General features: G+C 48.5%; 1 protein-coding gene across 14 annotated transcripts in view; it reads left to right on the top strand.

Annotated features, from left to right (window-relative positions):
- Positions 1 to 21,550, top strand: part of LOC119167754 (prolyl hydroxylase EGLN3) — a 321,255-nt gene that overhangs the window by 213,863 nt on the left and 85,842 nt on the right. For 5 of the 14 annotated variants that reach the window (XM_075865261.1, XM_075865260.1, XM_037419281.2 and 2 more), the window contains one exon: positions 1,626 to 18,230. The exons of 7 other annotated variants lie outside the window; for them this stretch is intronic. In XM_075865261.1, coding sequence (XP_075721376.1) covers positions 1,626 to 1,819 — 194 coding nt within the window. In that variant the 3' untranslated portion in view covers positions 1,820 to 18,230. Of the gene's footprint in view, positions 1 to 1,625; positions 18,231 to 21,550 lie in introns of those variants that run through there. 2 more of the 14 variants (XR_005109296.2, XR_012883844.1) reach the window with 2 other exon arrangements.

The raw sequence follows: 21,550 nt of genomic DNA, 5'->3' as shown, positions 1-21,550 counted from the left end.
TGATACAATTCCCCATTCTTGCACCGAGCTGCGCCAAAACCATAAAATTTGCTGAAATTGCCCCACGCTGCGCCAAAATTCCCTACCTGCTCTCGAAGGTTTCTCAGTTGCGCAAATTTTAGCGAGAAACGGAGGCCACCTTGAATATCTGCTTGCAGTTTGCATCATCAATTAATCCAATGCAGACCCTAATTTTAAACCACGGTGTAAGATTAGGTCAGGGCACTCGCCACACGCGATCGACCAGATAAAGTAACAAAACCACGCGCCGTCGGTCCGCTTACTGCTGTGGGTACTTATAGGGAACCAGCGCTGGAGTGTCTACGACTACCCTGGCAATGAGAGTGCGCACTTCTTAGCTGCTCCTGCAGACGAGAGTGGCGGCTGGTAGAGGCGGTGCGTGCGTGCATCGCTATAAAAAAACTAGAGGGCACTGGCGGTACTACTGCGTATTCAAGTGCAACAATATATAAAAAAAGGGAGTATGTAAAAAGAGGAGGCGTCGTTGCATCTAAGCTGCCAGGCGAGTGAAATTCTGCTCTCGCTCTCCTGTCGCTCTCCTGTCTGGGCTCGCTTCTGAACTGAATGGTGCGTGTCTGCTATATTTATTCTATAGTGAACACAGCAGCCATTGAAAACAAGGGCCAAACAGTGGAGTTTAAACGGCGTTTTGCCAAATATAAAACAAGCGTATTATGCAACATACGGCGTATGTAAACTTTTTTTGTCTGGCTCGTTGAGCCTTGACTCATGCATGTCGAAACTAACAAACTTTCCATGCCTCCATCCAGTTAACCACCACCATCAAACTCCATCTGATGCCACCGGGTGAAGTAAATGATAGGGTAGGCAGGCAGTCTTCTTTTTTTTTTTTTTTTTGTAAACAGTTGCGTGTAAAGGAAAGCTGCCTTGTTCACAAGACTTGTGCGGGGCCACGTTCACCTACGCCTCTGAGCTGTTATAGAAGGTATTCTAGCGATAAACACTCGATGCCGACATGCCTCTGTTTAACTTAATTTGTGCAAAATACGGGGTTCTTGTTAGGAACAAAGCAGCGAACTACTCAAAGCGTAGTTATCTGGAGTCAGCCGATGCGGTAAGTGTTTTTCTCACTGGCTGCCATGGCTAAGAAACATCATAATTTATACCTTGCCAGAAAAGTATTAAATATCTTTGATTTTTACTCGTTGTTTAGTTTGCCTAACACACGGTTTCAATTTTTCTTGCTTGCCTGTGTTGGCCTAAATGAAGGTGTCTGTTCAACATCGATAATTGCTAGACTTTCATGTGCCAAACAAGATATTATTTTAAGATACGCTGTGGTGTGCGTATCAAGATTGTGACCGCTTGGGATTCTTCAATGCGCACAGATATCTTGGTTCACGGGTGTTTTTTTCTTTTTTTTTATGTTTCACCCCCATCGAAGTGCGGCCTTTGTGGTCGCTAATCTATCTCGCACCCTCAAGAACAGCAGTGCGGCACCACTCGTGCTATGCTGCCACGGTGGTTTGTTGGATCAACATCCCTGTGCATACGTATTGCGGACATAAGTACCAGCGATGCCAGAAAAAAAAAAATGACGCAGCTGCCATTTACTCTGCTTTTCTTTTTTTTTTTTACTGCAGATGTTGGCAGTGTGGTATCGTCGCAGCACGGACTTATCAATCGGGGCATGCCAGCCAGCACTAGCATTAGCCCAAACCCCTGCACACAACAAGAAAATGAGGACACTGGAGCTGCAATTACGACACAGCGCTGTTTCTTCGATACTATATGCATAGATGCAGTCTGCTTCGCAGGGCTTCTCTCCGTTTTTTAGTGTTTTATATGTGAGAGTAGCTTTTGTACAAAGTTGTTTTTTTCTAACTCACAGTGCAGTATTACTGGTGCAATGGCTTTTTGAACTGTTCATTCCAAAATGAAGCTCGGCAGTAGCGCACGCGCATGCTCTCAGAGCGGCACATTGCCGCTGGTCATCTGGGCGCAAGCAGCTGAGTTGTGTCGCGACTCTCCACCAGGTGCTCCTTTTTGGTGTGCTACCTATCCAGCGCTGACCTCCCATCGGCGAGAACTTAAAATAAAAAAAAGCTTTGCTGTAGCCACCAACACTCTGTGGAAAATATTAACTTTCTAGATAGCAAACGTGGCTATGGCCTGTTAGCAAGTGAAGCTGGAAGCATATGCTCCGTTTCCCACGTGTGAAAGGACTCGACGTGCCGCGAGAATAGGCATTGCCGGCAATCAAGTTGGTAAACATATTTCTGTCTTGAAGTTTCATCATCCCGGCGATAGATATCTGGTGCCATCGCCGGGCCAACAAGCGCGCACTGTTTTAATTTTATCTGGTCGAATGCATCTTGCAAGGGAGACAAGAAGTTGTGCCCTAAACCTAACGCTATCGCGAAAAAAATATTAAAAAAAGAGGGGGTGGTGTAGCGGTGTTTCATGACCTGTTTTAACTCGTGTAATTTACTTTCGCCGCAGCACACTGGTTCTCTACAGAAAAGCGGGTACTGATTTTGAGATTTTTATTAGTCACGTGACAGCATAATTTGTTCAACTACTCATGCGTGTATACGATGCATGATTGTTACTAGTAAGATCAATCACGTCTGAAACGATTATTGGCAATTATTTGGAGCAGTGTATGACAGTTTTGGCACCCTAAAAAAAACTTTAACTTTGTGCCAGTTTTTATTTTTTGGCCACCCCTACGAATGCCTGAACTTTAAGCTCGCCAGCTTGGCAAATCCACCTTTGAATACACAGAGGCAGACGTGGCAAATGCTAATGTGCACGCTATTATTATTGGCTCAGTGAGATGGTTCAAAATGCTAATTTTATTGAAAAAGCAGTCCTCTTACTCACACTGCATGATTTAGGGTATGTTTAATGATTCGTACATATTTCTTTTTCTAAATGTAAGACTTCTTCTTCATACTGTTTCAAATTTGGTCTTTCGTGATAAAAAATGAATGTTTTGTTCCCCGTAACCTGCTCCAAAGTTGGATTTCTGTGCTGAAAAAGTAACATTTTGTTGCTCCTAAAACTGCTCCAAATTCTGTTTTGGCTGTTTCACCCCTGCGTCTAGAGACGAAAAGAAAGAAAATACATTATGGGCCGTAAAGTATTTTTTCTTCGAGGGCATCCAGTGCAAAGATGTCCTCACTCAAGATTGTTGTATATGTACCAGGCTTTAATGGCATCTTGAACAAAACAACTTGGTGCTAAACAATATTTTTGGTTGCCACTCAAACCTCTTGCCGTCTACTTCTACTTCGTTCTACATTTAAATGAGGAAGTACTAACAAATGTCCCAAAAGCAAGAGAAAACATTGCTAGCGCCATTGATATAAAAGGTGTCTTTGATAACATAAGCGATAAGGGCATACTAGATGGGCTAGCAGAGACGAACTGCAGTCAAAGTATTTACTATTATGTCGAACTTCCTTACTACAAGAACCACTGTCATCAGTCTAGGAGAAAACTAATCCAAAATCTTTCAGCCACCGAGCAAAGGCACACCACAAGGTACTGTGGTCTTGCTTACACATTTAAATATAGCTATGATTGGTCTAGCCCAAAAACTAATATTTTCCAGACATCCAACACTCTTTCTATGTGGATGATATGGACAACCAAGAGAAAAAGAAGAGTGCCTCCTATTAGCAGCTAAAACAATCAAAAAGTACACTAGATAAAGCGGACTTTAGTGTTCAGGCTACAAATCGGAACTCATTCGATTTTTCAAACGTAAAAAAAAACTAAGGACAGACCCGAGCCTTCGCCTTGAGCTAAAGTTAGATGGCAATGTTACTCCAGAGAAAATGACAGTTCGAAATCTAGGGATGTGACTACAGTAAAATCAGCAATGCCTTCACGCATTGAACATCATTAAACAAACTGCCCAATAAATTGTTCGTATGATAGTCCGAATAATTCCCTCGACTGTGATAGCTGCTATTGCGTAGAAACTCTCAACCATGTCCTGTGCCATTGTCCAGACTTTGAAGAATATCGCCAAACTCTCCAGGGGGCTTTAAGGAGACTGGATAATCGACCCTTTTTTCTGGAAAAGATCTTGGGTGCCACGCGAGCCCTTCTGTCGTTCTTGAGGAAAAGATCACTGTGCGACCACCTGTGAAACCTGCACTCTGTGTGTGTGAACCTCCCTAGCTTTCTGACATTCTTTCCCCCTCTCGCACTAACATACTCACTACCCTACATCATGAATAAGGAGGAGAAAGTAAAAGCGGAAAAAATAATAAGGATAGAGCGGCTCTGCGACTACCACGATGTACTTCAACTGCGAAGCTATTGGCACTTGGACTCCACAATACATTTGATGAGTTGGCTGAAGTTCTCAGATTAACCGCCTGCTTCAGATGCCACCCAGCAGAGAACTACAAAGGATCGGCCTCCATAAATAAGTACAGGCACATAAAAGAACTAAAGAACTGTCGTGCTTATGCAGTGTCTGGTAAAATGTATGCCCCCTACCAAAGAGCACGAATTCAATTCTACGTGCTGGAAGACAGACATAAAGCAAGAGCAGCTTACAGAGATCTAAAGTCAAAATATTTGAAAACGGCGAGATTTACAGAGGCTGCGCCATATCAGTCGAACACAAAAACATGGTGGCCGTGGTCACAGACTGAAAAGAAAACATTACAAGATTTGCCTCCATAGCTGAAGCCTTCATTACAGAAGCAGAGGCGATAGCAATTGCACTGTCACTCAGAGGGCAGGGAGCAAAAAGCCCCACTTAAATAATCACGGCTTCAAAGGCTGCATGTCAGAACTACGAAAGGGGTGGAATAGGTATGAAGGCATTCCAGATTCTAAACAAAGCTAATAAAAACTATCCAATTGAATACGCCCAAACCTTGATCTGGGCGCTGCACAAAGATGTCATTGGGAAGCAGTTTGTGGATGAGGCAGCTCAAGGCTTTACAAATCACCGAGCTTCCTTGCCCACTGCAATAGAGGACCCAATACCCCTAGCCCCTAATTTTGCTACAATTTTGCAGTATAGCAAGGGTAATAAAAAACTGTATTCACTACCGCATAAGAACCTCACTGCAATGGAATCTGCGACATTATGCAGATTCGAGACAAATGGAAAATCAAGATGGGAGTTGACAGATGGAAACACGTAGTGGTGTAATCAAGATAAACAGTGAAGGTGCCTCAGACTGGCTGGATGACACTTCGATAAGAAGATTTATTTTTGTCAAAGACACCTTGTCATTCTTGGCGTGTTCGTTTTAAGGGGGTTAATAGTGACGTCATCTTTTGGTGGTGGCGTGTGTCCCTGTTGGTAATGGTCGTAAATGTAACTGAATAAATGAATATTTGTTCGCCCATGGAAATGGAAGCAAGAAATCTGATCCATTTACCTGAGTACTGTCGGCCTGAGGTCCAAGTTTTTATAAGTCGACGTCGCCATGGACAATTACACGATGCAATTTAAAGTTGTCTCTGGAGCTTAAATCTTATCTATACCTGATGAGTTTCTCAAAAAAAAATCTATAAAGCAGAAGAGTGCAGTCCTCGCTTCTATTCAAGTTAGGTTGCGATGATACAAAGTGTTCTCTTGTTGAAGGTTGGGGGCAGGGGAAGCAAAAAAGTTAAAAAACAAAATAAGAAAAAGAGGAAGAAAAGGAAGGGATGTAAAGTAGGAGCGGTGGGCTACAAAGCTGCGGCCGCTAGAGACACGAACGAAAAAAAAAAAGCATGAAGTACTCCGAAACCAGCGATGGTCGGGCAGGTCTGCCACCGCAAGAGGTTGCCAAGAATAGCAGGGTCTGCCTGTAGTAATAGCTTTAAGATATAAGTCAAGTTCAACTGCTTGTTCTGGTTCAGGAGTCCAGGTACACTGAGCTTTAAGTGTTGTAGTACCTGTTCCTATTCCGTCGTTTTTGGCGGAATAGGAATAGGTACTGTAGTGACGTGCCCGGGTAGCGCGGATGCCGCTAGCCGAGCCAAAAGTGGGCGTAAATCCCGCGAAGAATGACCCGACAACGCGTAGTTCACAAACAGCAAAAAGCCCCGTTTAATGCCCACCGATGCCTTTTATACAGAGTGGGGGCGCCACCTCCCAGTTACTAGAAGCGACAGGTGGCGTCCTCTACATCCCTCCTTCCGGAGCTCTCAAACACAAGTGTTCCAAAAGAGCACCATCAAGAAACAGTCCTTGCAGCAGTCTCACAAATTCAGTCTCTGAGGTGGCACCATGCGCTGGCCATATCATGTGTAATGGTGACCTGGCGATCCTGCAGCAGGTGCAGGAGCTTGAGTGTCCGATGCGTTACCGGTTGCTGCCCGCTGTGGTCCGGGAGACGGGGCCGATGTCTGGGCCGCAGGGTTGGGGATTTCCGTCTCATCTGAGGGGACCGACTGAAGATTGCTGCAGAGGACAAGGTGTCTGCGGTTTCTCACTAGTATGCCACTGGGTGTCTGGACGATGTACGAGCGGGGTCTCTGAGCAGGGCTTAGGACCGTCGCCCTTGCCCGCGTGTCACACACCCAGACTTCCTCCCCATCGTCGAGAGCACGAAGGTCATGCGCTGCGTGTCGGTTATTGTAGTCTCTCTGTTGTCTTCGTCTCTGGGCGGCATCTCTGTCATTGAATTCCTTCACCTGGGGCCAATCTGAAACAAGGCTTTGAGCCGTGGCTGGCACACGAGTTCGCAGAGAGCGTCCCATGAGCAGTTGGGTTGGGCTGTAGCCAGACACACCTGGAGTGTTACGGTATGCTAGCAGAGCCGGGTTTGTGGCCTTCAGAAACAACTCCTTGATCGTGCGAATCATGCGCTCTGCTTCGCCGTTCGACTGCGGGTAGCGTAGACTGCTCGTGACATCCGTGAAACCGTATGTCTTCCCAAAGTCCTCAAAAGCTTTGCAAGAAAACTGTGGCCCATTGTCGCTGACAACAGTCACCGGGATGCCGTGTCGGGCAAATGTGCTCTTGATCGCATAAATAACGGTTCCTGCAGAAGTGGACCGGAGTGTGAGGACCTCAGGGTACCGAGAACGGCAGTCGACAACCACCAGGAACTCTTGATTAGCAAAATGAAACAAGTCTATGGCCACCCTTTCCCACAGAGCTGATGGTGTCTCGGTCGCAATCATGGGCTCACAGCGCTGAACGCGTATAGAAGCACATGCTGGGCAGTTCTCTACGGCTGCTTTAACCTGGCTGTTGAGACCGGGCCACCACACAGAGCCTCGGGCCACCGCCAAGCACCGATTGATGCCTTGGTGGCCATCGTGCAGCAGGTTCACGATGTCTCTGCGTAGTGCTGCAGGCACAACTAGGCGTCCGCCCATGAACAGCATATTCTCGCATACAGTGAAGTCTCCCCGGTGGTCTCAGTAACGCGTCATGTTGAGCGGCAGACGGTCTCGTCGAGGCCATCCTTTCATGCAGTATGCTTTCAGCATTGAGCACTCGCCGTCTGAAGTTTGGGGAGACCTGAAGTCTTCAAGACGTACGGCCAGGGTTGAAGGAAGGGCTGCCACGACCAGAGACACAAAAATTTCTGTACTGTCCTCTTCGGACATGGAAGAGCCTTCGGGATCCCTAGAGAGGGTGTCTGCCGTGGCCAGGTACTTTCCTGGAACATACTTGACTGTGAACTGATATCGCATGAGCCTTATGCGAAATCTTTGGATGCGAGGGGGCATGAGGTCCAGATCGGCGGAACCAAGCAACCTGACGAGCGGCTGATGGTCGGTTTCAACGACAAAGCTGAGTCCACGCAGGAATTCCTCAAACCTCTTGATAGCCCAAGAGACACCAAGCGCTTCTTTTTCAATCTGACTGTACCGCTGCTCAGTGGTAGTCAGTGCTCTTGACGCGAACGCGACAGCCCGTCGCTTTCCCGTCTGTTGCTCCTGGAAGAGAACCGCGCCTAGCCCAAACGAACTGGCATCTGCCGACACAAGGGTGGGTAGCTCTGCATTGTAGCTGGCCATACAAGCGTTAGATGCCACCATTCCCTTCAATGTCTCGAAAGAGGTTGCTTGCGCATGGTCCCAGGTCCAGACCGCGTTCTTGTTCAACAGGAGCCGTATCAGTGTAGTGACGGCAGACAGGTTCGGTAAAAATCTTCCAATGTGGTTCAGCATGCCCAGGAAACGACGGACGCCATGCGTATCTGTCGGCGGCTTCATGTTCACAATAGCAGATACCTTGTCAGGGTCAGCCGAGATGCCACTGGCGCTCACCACTACACAAAGGAACTTGACGGAAGATATCCCGAAGGAGCATTTCGAGGCATTCAACGTAATACCCGCTTATTCTAACTTGCGAAGGACTGCTTGGAGTCTGCTGTCGTGCTCGGAACGGCTCCTGCCGAATACTAGAATGTCATCTACCATGTTCACACACTCTTCCAGGCCCTCTAAAATCCGAGACATTTGGCGCTGAAATACTTCGGGAGCGGACGTGGTGCCAAAGGGCAGGCGGTGGTAGCAGTAGTGTCCAAACGGTGTTATGAAGGTAGTCAGCTCCTGACAGCTTTCCGATAGCCTTACTTGAGGAAACCCCGATTTTGCATCAAGTTTCGAGAAGACCGCGGCATTGCCAAGACGGCCAAGTACCTGGTCCACTGTGGGCATAAGGTGTCTCTCCCGAAGAACTACTTGGTTCAACTTCGTGAGGTCAACACAAATTCTGTATTCGCCATCGGCTTTGGGCACCAGCACAATACCAGCACACCACGGGGTTGGCACTGTGACTCGCCGAATGACCCCGTCCGTTTCCATGGCATCTAAGTCCTTCTTGACTTCGAGGGGAATAGGGATGCGCCTAGGAAAGCTGAGAGAAAATGGAATCGCTCCCGGCTTGATACGAATGTGGTATTCTTCGGGCATCTCGCCAAGGCCTGAGAACAGCGAAGCTGCGGCCTTGCCTGACGTTGGGGGCCTATTCGGAGCTTCCGCATCTTCCACGGTGTCAACAAACTGGACGACTCTCAGGTCCACTACCACCGAGTACCCCAGCAGAGGAGAGTCATTGTCTGCTACAACGTACAACGTTTTGCATACCGACCGGCCTCGCCACGACAGGGTAGCAGGAAACGTCCCAAGCAACCTTAGGCGGCAGCGGCCCCGCCCCATCAACCGTTCATTATCGGGTTTGTCAAGGTCTACTGGGCACCCGGCGAAGCTCGGAGGTACGGCCGAGACGTCCGCCCCAGTATCCACTTTGCATTGAAGGGGGCGTCCGTGGACATGAACAACAACGTGCCGGCATTCTGTTTGCGAGGCATCCACCGCGCAGAGCTGGGTTTGGCTTAAACGCCTAGTATTATTCGAGCGGCAAACCGCCGCGAAGTGTCCCTTCTTGCGACATTGGTTGCATGTGGCCCACCGTGCTGGGCACTCAGATTGCGGATGAGGGGCGTGGCCGCAAAAAATCGCATGCCGACTTCGGGCGGGCGCGGTACTCGGGAGGCCGACAGACGTTACTTTTACTTCGGGCAGCTTCGCATGCTGGGGCGTCGGCCATTCGGTACTGGTTGTTCGCAACGGCGTCGACGTACAGTGCGTCTGGTGCAAGGCCTGTCCCCTGACGCCGCGATTTCTCATTTTCAGCGTCTTCGTACTGACGCGGCGCCTCGTCCAGTGTAAGCTTTGGATTGCGGCAGAGCTGGTCGGTCAAGCGAGAGTCAAGCGAACCTACGATAAATCTTTCCCGAACCAGCCGATCGTCGATTTCCCGAAAGGCATAGTTGCACTTCTTCACGGGATTTCGGAGCGCCGTGAAAAAGGCGTCGACTGACTCGCCTACCGCTTGCGTGCGCTTGTGGAACCTGCTCGACTCGTATACCTCGTTGACGGGGTGTACAAAATATCCCGAAAGACTTGTTGTCACGCCGGAGTACGAGCGATAGGCCTCGGCGTCTGACATGAGAGACGAAAGCACCTCGCGACCTTGGGGACCCATACAGTAGAGGAGCGTGCGTACCTTGGTTTCTTCGGGGGCGGAGGACAGTGCTAAGGCGAAGGAGTAATCCTGGAATTGTTGAAGCCACGCCGTCTATTGGGCTGGGTTGTCAAAAGTGAACTGCGGCGGATTTCACAGTGTGAAGCTGGCAGTCACGGCGGAGGCGGCGGCTGGGTTATCCTGCATGTTGCACGGTTGTCGCAGGATCCCACTTCTGACACCATGTAGTGACGTGCCCAGGTAGCGCGGACGCCGCTAGCCGAGCCAAAAGTGGGCGTGAAGCCCGCGAAGAATGACCCGACAACGCGTAGTTCTCAAACAGCAAAAAGCCCCGTTTAATGCCCACCGATGCCTTTTATACAGAGTGGGGGCGCCACCTCCCAGTTACTAGAAGCAACAGGTGGCGTTCTCTACAGGTACTACAACACTGAAGAGCGCTTTTCAGTGTTGAACATAGCGGTGGATGTCCCGATGCTGTTTGCCAAGGCCAAATAATTTGCTGCTGCACTCGGTGAAACAACTTCGCTGACAACATTGGGTGTCTTCACCGATTTAAGTAGCACTACAGCATCGTTGGCAAAACGAATTCTTGCGGAAGCGAAGCTGTCAGCAGCCAGGCCATCCAGCAGTGGATGATGAACGAGTGGCCGGAAATCTCTGTGAAGTTTTCTCCCACGGACATCTTCAGTGCCTGGCTTCAGGATGGCGGAACTTGCGGAAACTGGTGAAGACAATGACCACGAGCGCATAGACAATGCATTTTGGGAGTTGTCGTTCCACTTCTCAGCAGCAGTTCTACACGAAGTGTCTGCGGACCACTTTGCTGGAGCGGATTGCTATGTCCAGGCTGACAGCTCATGTGACGAGGAGGATGATCTGGACGAGGCGCTGGCCACATGCGCATTCTCCACCGCTAAAGAGGCGACAGCGTTCGGCATCATTCGCCATTGCATTGGTCACATGGAGGGAACTGAGCTGTCGCACCTGGACAGACTTGATAAAATCGAGACTAGCGTCTTCAACATTTCAAAAACGAAGAAGCAGGCCAAGATTAGCAATTTTTTTTTTCACGCAAATAAATTTTTCTGTTAGGATGCGTGTGCGGAATTAGTTGTCATTCTTGAATGCGCCTATGATGATGATCTGCTATAGGTAAGCTCTCGGGGCCTTTATTTTTTTATATAGCGCTCGTTGAAGTTCCTGCGTTAACACATATGAATAATTTATCTTTTGGTACCGGAGTTTTTTATGATGATTTAGAAATAGCTCACGTGTGTCCAGTTTTCGAGGATGGCAATTACCAGGAAATTGCTAATTACCAACCCATATCGGTACTACCGATTCTGTCAAAAGTTTTTGAGAGTGCTATTATTATAAATTACAAAAATGTTCTACGATGTACAATGTCATAAGTGATGCCCTATTTGGCTTTCAAAAATGCAAATCTACCGAGCTTGCATTAGATAATATAAAAAATGAGATACTAAGCAATTTTTAGAAAAAGCTATTTACACTCGGACTTTTTGTTGATTTTCGCAAAGCATTTGACACCGCGCACCATAGTATTCTTCTACAAAAACCTAATAACTACGATGTGCCAGGTGTTGCTAATAAATTACTACGGAATTGCTCAATAGAGCGCTGTCAGAATGTTGCTATTAATGAAGAGATATCTCCGTTTGCCAATGTTAACAAAGGTGTGCCACAAGGATCGATACTTGGCCTTCCCTTGTGTATAGTAATGTTAACGACCTATGTGATATTTTGGGTTTTCCTAAATTAATCATGTGTGCACACAACACAAATATTTTGTTAGCTGGTTACTCAATTCCTGAACTTCAAAGTACTGTGAACACATATTTAAATAAGTTGTCTTGCTGGCTTAAACTAAGCAAGTTGTGGCTAAATGCGAGTAAAACTAAATTTGTGGATTTCGCGTCCATCAACAAGCCACGAAAGATAAGTCTAAATATCTCCTTTGAAGGTCAGCCTTTAGAACAAGTAAGGGTACGAAAATTCTTGGGCGTGTTGTTTCAGGAAGACCTTTCTTGTAATGAACACATAAACAAACTAGTAGCAGACCTAAGTAGAAGTGTTGGATGTATGTGCAGACTGTTTCCTTTATTACCCCTTTGACTAAAGAAAGCGTTATGTTATACGCTGTTCTACTCCAGGCTAAGTTATTGCGTCTTGTGTTGGGGACCAACGACAGCACAGGACTATAAGACGTTACTTGGGTTACAGAAAAAAGTATGACTATGCGAACAATACTACGGTCACTCACAAAATTTTAGGACACGTTCGTCATTTTTCAAACATTTCTTACTACATGAAACCAAACATATTACTAAGTGCAAGGGAGTTTAATAGCGACGCCAGGTAGTAGGCAGGCAGCCGGTACGGACAGATATGCTCGAGCAGTCCAGCGTCTACAGCTCGTGCACACACTCGCGCTTCGCACTCCGAGAGAGATGGTCCCACTAGTCAGTGCCTCGCGCATTCCCCACTACAATACCCCGGCGACGAAGACGAGCCATCCTGGCGACTCAAAGTGACGGGAGAACAGGAGGGTCGTAGCAGGGCTTGAGGCAACTGACGTGGACCGTCTCACGACCAAAGCGGCGCTTGTCCGTGGATGGCTTGAGCGGTTCAATCACATAGGTGACAGAAGAAGGGTGCTGTATGACGCGGTAAGGGCCCGTATACTTCGGTGCAAACTTGGGAGTCAGTCCAGGAGAGTGGAAAGACAGTCGGAACCACACGAGAGAACCGACGGGGAAAGTGTCCTGAACAAGATCACGGTCGTGGCGATCTTTTTGGAGGGCTTGATTATCGGCTGTGAAGGACCGTGCAAGCTGACGACACTCTTCGGCATATTCTGCCATTTCAGAAACTGGGCTGAACTCTGAGGCATCAGGATTGTATAGCAGAATTGTGTCAAGTGTGCTGCATGTGTCACGATCATATAAAAGAAAAAAATGGAGAAAAGCCTTTGTTGATTGAATCGCCGTATTGTAGGCATACGTCACGAAAGGAAGGACAACGTCCCAATTGAAGTGGTCGGAATCAATATACATAGCGAGCATGTCTCCGAGGGTTCTATTGAAACGTTCTGTTAGGCCGTTCGTCTGAGGGTGGTAGGCTGTTGATGTGCGGTGTACCGTACGGCATGAATGCAAGAGCTGCTGCAGAACTTCGGACAAAAATACACGGCCCCTGTCACTCAGGAGCTCCCGTGGTGCACCATGACGAAGAGCAAACCGATGCAAGATGAAGGTTGCAACGTCACGAGCACCAGCCGAAGTTAGCGCTGCCGTTTCGGCGTACCTTGTCCGATGGTCGGCAACCACAATCACCCATCGATTACCACCAACAGAGCACGGTAGCGGGCCGTATAGGTCAATCCCAACACGGTCAAATGGGCGTGCGGGACATGGTAAAGGCTGCAGTTGACCGGGTGAATGAGGGAATGTCTTGCGCTGCTGACACAGGGAACATGAGCGAATGTGTTTGCGTACAAACGTGTACATACCCCGCCAGTAGTAACGTTGGCGAATCCGTTCATACGTCTTTAGTGCACCGGCGTGTGCGTGTTGCGGCTCAGCATGAAAATATTCGCAGATATCAGAGCGCATATGGCTGGGTATGACTAGCAGCCATTTATGACCCACCACTTGATAGTTGCGACGATATAATTTCCGGAGCCCTCCACTACGGCGTCTCTCATAATCAAATGGTGGTTTTGGGACGTTAAACCACACATATCAATCAATTAGTTGCGACGATATAACAGGCCATCTCGTATGGTGAAATGTGTTGCTTGGCGGCGAAGAGCATGCGGGTAACCGGAAGTTGATGCGTCAGAAAGCATATTCAAGAGCGAGACAATCCAAGGGTCTTTCCGCTGTTCGGATGCCATGTCTTTGACGCTGACAGCAGAGAGGGGAAGGTCAAGGGCTGATATTTCCGTATCATCAGATTTCACGGGTGATCGTGAAAGTGCATCTGCGTCAGAGTGCTTTCGCCCCGATCGGTAGACGACGCGTATGTCAAATTCCTGGAGGCGTAGTGCCCAGCGTCCGAGGCGACCAGAAGGATCTTTCAGTGAAGCCAATCAACACAGTGCGTGATGGTCTGTTACCATGTCAAAAGTTTGGCCGTACAAATAGGGGTGAAACTTGTTTAACGCCCACACAATCGCCAGGCACTCTTTTTCCGTAACAGAATAGTTTGCTTCTGCCTTAGTGAGGGCGCGGCTGGCATACGCGACCACATACTCCGTAAAACCTGGTTTGCGTTGCGCGAGTACTGCACCAAGGCCGACGCCACTTGCATCCGTGTGTATTTCAGTCGGCGCAGTAGGGTCGTAATGACGCAGTACGGGTGGTGAGGTAAGGAGTTGGCGCAGTGTTGTGAAGGATTCGTCACAGGCTTCTGTCCAATTCGAAAGATCTGATGGGCCAGCAAGGAGTTTGGTGAGCGGAGGGATGATGGAAGCAGTGTTCCGGACGAACGGACGAAAATAGGAGCACAGGCCCACAAAGCTCCGTAGTTCTTTAACTGTAGTAGGCTTAAGAAATTCGGCAACAGCACGAAGCTTGTCAGGGTCGGGAAGGATGCCGGCTTTCGAGACGACATGACCAAGTATAGTGAGTTGTTTAGCCCCGAAGTGACATTTCTTCAGGTTAAGCTGAAGCCTGGCGTTTGTAAGGCACTGTAGAATTTCACGCAGACGAGTGAGATGCGAAGTGAAATCGGGTGAAAAGACCACAACGTCATCAAGATAGCACAAGCAGATGTTCCATATGAGACCACGTAAAATGCTGTCCATCATTCGCTCGAATGTGGCGGGCGCATTGCAGAGTCCGAATGGCATTACGGTGAATTCATAGAGACCATCTGGTGTGACGAACGCCGTTTTTGGACGACCAGACTCAGCCATTGGGACCTGCCAATAACCTGAGAAGGTCAAGCGAGGAAAAGAATTCTGCACCTTGGAGACAATCGAGAGCGTCGTCTATGCGGGGAAGAGGATAAACATCTTTCCTCGTAATGTTGCTTAGGCGCCTGTAGTCTACGCAGAACCGGATCGAACCATCCTTTTTTTTGACGAGTACAACTAATGAAGACCAAGGACTACAAGAAGGCTTGATGACTCCACGCTGTAGCATGTCGTCTACTTGTTCTGCAATTACGCGACGCTACGCTGGAGACACACGATAGGGGCACTGGCGCAAAGGAGTACTCTTTCCTGTGTCAATTGTGTGCACAACGACGTTCGTTCTTTTTAGAACCGCTTGGGGAAAGTCGAACGAACGCCTGAATTCGTGCAACAGGGTAACAAGCTGCTCTCGTTGAGCCGGGGCTAGATGGCAGTCAATAGAATGATGAAATGCATCGGACGACACACTGTTCGAGGCAAAGTGAGGAACCAACGCGTTCAGCTCCATATTCGGCTTGGTGTCAAAGAAATCGGCAGGCACGATAGTACCTTCATCGATAAGCTGAATGTGGCCGAGCGTCTCGTTGCGGCGCAAACTGAGGGGGCACGAGTTCAGATTGGAAATAAACATTCCGGTAGTGTCTTGACAAAGCGCGAGAACGCTGAATGGCAGCGATGTGTGATGGCGGCTACCGAAGATGTGAGATGGCTTGAATAGGACGGTAGCGTCAAAAAGTGAAGTGCAGCAGGCAGGGACAAACTGGGCGCTGAAAGGAGGAAGGTCTATGTCCGTCGCGACGACAAGGTTAGCCACACTAGGTACGGCTGCATCAACAGAAGGCGCATTACGAAACGGTAACAGCTCCACTTCGGCCCGAGCGCAGTCCACGAGGGCGTGATAGCGTGATAGGAAATCCCATTCTAGGATGACATCGTGGGAACATGAAGCCAACACGTGAAATTCAATGATGTACAACACGTCTCGAATAACCGCTTTTGCCGTACATGCCGTGACGGGCTCAATTTGTTGGGTGCTCGCAGTGCTAAGAGAAACTACGGGAAAAAACATCGTCACTTTACGAAGAGAGTGGCAGAGTCTTTGACTAATCACAGATATCGCGGCACCGGTATCGATGAGTGCAAGTGTTCGTACACCTTCGATGATTACATCGATAAGATTGGCGGGAGACAGGCGAGGACTTAAACGATTAGACGATGACGCAGCTCGTGCCTCCGGAGCTGCGGCAGTTATTTTCTGTCACAATGGAGGTGGGTCGTCGATGCATAGGCGACACAGAACGACGACTTGGTGAAGGGCAAGGCGAGCGGGAAGTAAAACGTCGAGAAGCGGAGGTTCGGGTGCTGGAAGCAGCTTGCGCATCGGGTTCGTGAACTTTAGGTGGCGCGTGAGGCGCGTGGCATGAAGGCTGAAACGAGTAGTCAGGGTATCTTGGTGTATTAGCTGCGAAGCGCCGACGACATAGACGCGCAACGTGACCTGGAATCCCGCAAAAGTAACATATCGGCCAGTTGTCAGCAGTGCGCCAAGGATTTCCAGCATGCTGTTGTGTGGCTGGAAACGGCGCGGTGGAAGGTCGCACAGGTTGTGGCGTATACAATGGCAGACAAGGCGGAGGCATTGCCGCGACGGCCGCAAAAGTCAGTGGCGCGGCAACGGGTGTTGATGGAGAGGCAGGCGTAGGTAATGGCAACGCCTCGAAGACCTGCTCCTGAATAGCCTGTCTGATTGTCGGCGTTAGACGGTTCGTTGGTGCTTCGGTGCTGGGCAGATACGAGAGACACGAAAGCTGTCGTGCGACCTCTTCACGTACATATACTTTTATCTGCTCCAGCAGGGTGCTGTCACCACCGACGGCCAGGGAAGCGAGAAAGTCGTCTGCTGTCGTTGACTTTCGAACTAATGCACGTTGCTTGCGAATCTCTTCCAAGTTCTGGCACAAGGTCACAAGTTCGGATATGGTACTTGGGCCCTTTGCCAGCAACATTTGAAAGGCATCATCGTTTATTCCTTTCAAGATATGCTTGATCTTGTCTTGTTCGGTCATCTCAGGGTTAAAGCGCCGGTATAAATCGATAACATCTTCAATGTAGCTAGTAAAGTTTTCGCCCTGCCTTTGCGCTCGTCCGAGTAGGCGCTGTTCAGCACGCAGCTTGCGCACTGCAGGGCGATCGAACACAGCTGTAAGGGTGGTATTGAAAGCGGCCCAAGTGGTAAATTCAGTACGGTGGTTTGTGAACCACAGGCTGGCGACGTCTTTGAGATAAAATGGGACGTACTCCAATTTCGAGGGGTCGTCCCACTTGTTGGCGGCGCTCACCTTTTCAAACAGCTGCAACCAGTCTTCCACATCTTGGTCCTCGGTGCCGCTGAAGAAGGGGGATCCCGTTGGCGCAGGGTGGTAGGTACGATGACCAGTTGAGATTGGGCCGTGCTCTGCAGGAGGGTGCCTGGCTCGGTCGTCTGATCAGGCATTGCTGATGCAGTGGGCAGCTTCCGGCTTCAAAGTTCCAGGTTTGCGTACCCAGCACCTCCACCACTTTGCAAGAGAGTTTAATAGCGACGCCAGGTAGTAGGCAGGGAGCCGGTACGGGCAGAAATGCTCGAGCAGTCCAGCGTCTACAGCTCGTGCACACACTCGCGCTTCGCACTCCGAGAGAGATGGTCCCACTAGTCAGTGCCTTGCGAATTCCCCACTACACTAAGTTACTTTTGCACATAAAAAATCAACTATACCCCATGTATGATTCTTCTCGGTGTCTTGAGTACTGCCTCCGTAGACCTTGCATAAGAGCACCGAGAACTAGGACCACCTATGGTCAGCAACATACCGACTATATCAAATACCCAGTCTCCTCAATAAACTTGAAAACGTAGTTGACCTAAATAAAAAATTTCCAAAACTACATTAAAGGAAATCCTCCTTCATAATTGCATTGAATTTGTTTAATATAATATTTTGATTAGTTATTACTTTATGTGTACTAATTGTAGCTGTATAGCTTTATAGAGATTTAAATGTCTGCAAATGTGTTTTTGATCTCACCTATTCTACATATTGCGATGATGTTTTTTTTTAGTACATTGTCTTTTACTATGCATATTGTTCTGTTCCTTTTCACATTTCTATCGTTTATTTGCCTGATTATAATTTGCTGATTCTTAGTCTTTGTGTAAAAAGTTGTTTTATCTGTGTCTAAGTTGTGTATCATACTGTATTTCGGAGCAAAAGCCTCCGTCAGGCTTTACAGCTTTTTGCTTTTGCATAGTTTTTTTTCTATGTACAGAAAAATAAAAATTAATCTCAAACGTCATATATATATATATATATATGTGTGTGTGTGTGTGTGTGTGTGTGTGTGTGTGTGTGTGTGTGTGTGTATATATATATATATACATACACAGAAGAATTACTTCGGTTGCCGCAAAGTTATAAATATGAAAGTAGATGCGCTTTCACATAACAACTGTTTATTCTGCCGACGTTTCGACTCTTTTTCAAGGCATAATAATATTTACACATGTTCCGTGTCTTGTTATAGCCTGTAGAGACAGAAGGAAAGGGGTCAAAAGAAAAATGAAAAAAGAAACAGCGAAACAGGAGGAGAAATGTTAAACAATTATAGAAAATCTAGGAGAAGAAGCAAGACCGACACGGCGTAATTAAAAAGGGGCAGCATCTCAACAGAGTAGGGCAGAGGTAGATGAGCGATGCCATCATTGACAACAATACCTCCCCCGCACCCACTCTTCCCCAAGTGGCAGTGTGCCGCCGTTCTTCTATTTCACTTTTCCATGTAATTTGCTGGCGGCTCGTTCCTCTTTGAAGTTTAAGACAAGTTAATGGGGAGAGCTGAAGCGCTTCGAGTCCGTGCTGGTGGCATCGGGAGGAATGAAAAAGCCGGTGATTGAGGCGCCGCCATCGATATTCATTATATGCAATGGCTCCTTGTCAGTGAAGGAACAGAATGTGCGTTAAAAATTGAAAAAGAAAAAAAAGAGGGGGAGGGGGGGGGGGGGCTGTAGGACATCCGGGACAGTCACCACACAGTTGCGGCTCACTGGGAAGACATGCGCGCATGTACTAAACCACCTAGCTAACTAAACCACCTAGCTGTCAGCTCCTTGTCAGTGAAGGAACAGAATGTGCGTTAAAACTTAAAGAAGAAAAAAAAGGAGAAAAAAAAGGGGGGCTGTACGACATCCGGGACCAATTATCTGTGCGTTCCGGCTGTGCTTGATGAAGCAAACCATTTCTATGTTATCAGATGCATAGTCTAAAAGCTTTGTTAGCGGATAATAGTATTCTCATAATGAGACGGACTGATTAGAGAGAAGCGTTTCCGTCTTTAAGCGGTCGTAACGCTGACAGAGTGCCTGGGTGTTCATTTATTTCGTATTTTATAATGTTAAATTTGTAGATAAAATAAGATTGCCGTTGTTCCCATTCTCTGATTGTTCGAAAGTTGTTTTCTAATAGTGTAACCCTGATGTCATCAAAGCTGTGGTCTTTTAATGTGCTGTGTTTTGAAAGTGGAAGGCTTGGCAGGGATCGTACATGTGTCGGATGGTTGTTGAATATAATTCTAAATAGAGTGTCTGTCTGGCCCACGTATTGCTTGTTACATACCCCACATTCCAGGAAGTATATGACGTTGTCTGAGTCACAGTCTAGTGTACCTCTTATCCTGTGCTTAAAATCCGAGTGGGTGCTTTTCGCCACTGTCGTTGTCTGCATGTGTTTGCATACCTTGCATGTGCTTTTTCCGCAAGGGTGACACCCAATTTGAGATTTCCCGCTGTTCTTTGAATTTAATAAATGGTCCTTTATATTTTTCGGCCGTCTGTATACCACACAAGGAGGAGAAGTGAAAATTTTGGATAGTCGCACGCTCTGTTCCAATATGTTGAAGTGTTTCCTTAGGAGCTTGTTTATGTTCGGTGGGTTGCCCGTGAAAGTTAATAGCAAGTTTTTGTTGCGGTGTTTGGTCGGCGTTTTTCTGGTGGTTGAGAAGAATCTGGCGGTCCAGATTTTCAGCTTTTTTGATGGCGTCATCGATGATAGCTGGCGGGTATTTTTGATTAAGGAGTACTTCGCGCATATGTGTGCTGTTTTTGTGGAAGTCCTCGGTGCGGGAGCAGATTCGTCGGAATCTGTGTGTTTGGGAATAGGGAATGCTGGTCTTGTAATGTCGCAGGTGGCAGCTTTTGAAGTGCAGGTGTCAGCGGCACTCGAGTTCGCACAGCTGAATTCTCCGGCAGCGTTTCATTCTCCGGCAGCGCCTCCTTCTCCGGCAGCGTCTCCGTGCTTGCTCGGGAAACGCTGCACTGAGTTAACGTGGACTCCGAGCCCTGAGCGCGTCCACTCGACGCGGTTGCCCATTGGTTCAACGAACATTCAAAAAACAAAAAGTGAGCCATCGAGCCGGGACGGCATAGCAACGCATCGCCAGAGAGAAGAACGAGCCAAGATTCGAGCCGGGACCGCAGAGCAACGCACCGCAGAGCGAGCCGAGACGCGAGTGGCGTCGGACGTATCCGATCGAGCTCCTGCACCGAGTCCAGTTTTTTTATATATGTAACCACTGCCGATTCACCTGTAACTTAGCAGAATACAGTTTTTCTTAAAAGTTGAACCTTGCCTTGACTACATTCATTCGGCCATCGCTGACATGGCGCAGCCGACAGGATGTGAATCGACCGAGCTGCATGCGGAGGAGGAAACGACGCCACGAGAAGGAGCGACGCCACGCCGTGCATCGTCTCGGGACTCCGAAACGACCATCGTTGAAAGTGTGTTCACGATCTTCGACTACAGCAGGATGGCCAATGCAACGAAAAAGCAACTCGTCAACGAGCTGGGAGCACGAGGTCTACGGTGGTCCGGACGAAAGGACGAGCTCATCGCAAGAATCATCCGCGACAACATCACTCGCCAAGCCCTAGAGCCGATGGACTCGTCAACGAAGGACCAGGCTGCCTACGACGACGACAGGCAGGCGCACCTGGAGACGCTGTCCGCCGACAACGCGAGGCTTTGCGCTGAACTGAGCAGCCTGCGAGCCCAGCTTAACCGTGTGACCACGAGTGAACGTGAGACATTGCACGAAGCCCATCAGAACGCTTCACTGCCAACGGAACGGGTGACGACTCCAACCCTCGGGCTGCATCATTCTGTCCCTGCTGACTTAACGATGTCCTCGCGTTCGACGCGGCCACCGTCACTGAACGACGGCACCAACCAAGACTCGGCACGCCCCGCCGCGCCAACCGTTTCAACACACGAGGGAGAACCTTCCATGGCCCAGATCCTCGCCGCGCTCGTGAACACACAAGCCCTGCTCGCCAACACGCTGTCGAGAGGTCCACCGACGACGAGCCCGATCCAGATTCATTCCACAAGCGACACGTCATCCTCAATCCCCTTGTTCGATGGGACGCCGCAACAAAGTACTCACGAATGGATTACGCAAGTGGAGAGAATCGCAGCGCTCGCCCACTGGACGCCATCGCTGACGTTGGTGACAGCAGCAAGCCGCTTGACAGGATCTGCCAAGGATTGGCATAGCGCCTACGGCTCACAGTATGACACCTGGGAGCAATGGAAGGAAGCGCTCATTCTCCGATTCAAACG

Source organism: Rhipicephalus microplus, chromosome 6, assembly GCF_043290135.1.
Source record: "Rhipicephalus microplus isolate Deutch F79 chromosome 6, USDA_Rmic, whole genome shotgun sequence".
NCBI lineage: Eukaryota > Metazoa > Arthropoda > Arachnida > Ixodida > Ixodidae > Rhipicephalus > Rhipicephalus microplus.
The sequence above is the reverse complement of the archived record's forward strand: the minus strand, read 5'-3'. Positions and strand labels throughout refer to the sequence as shown.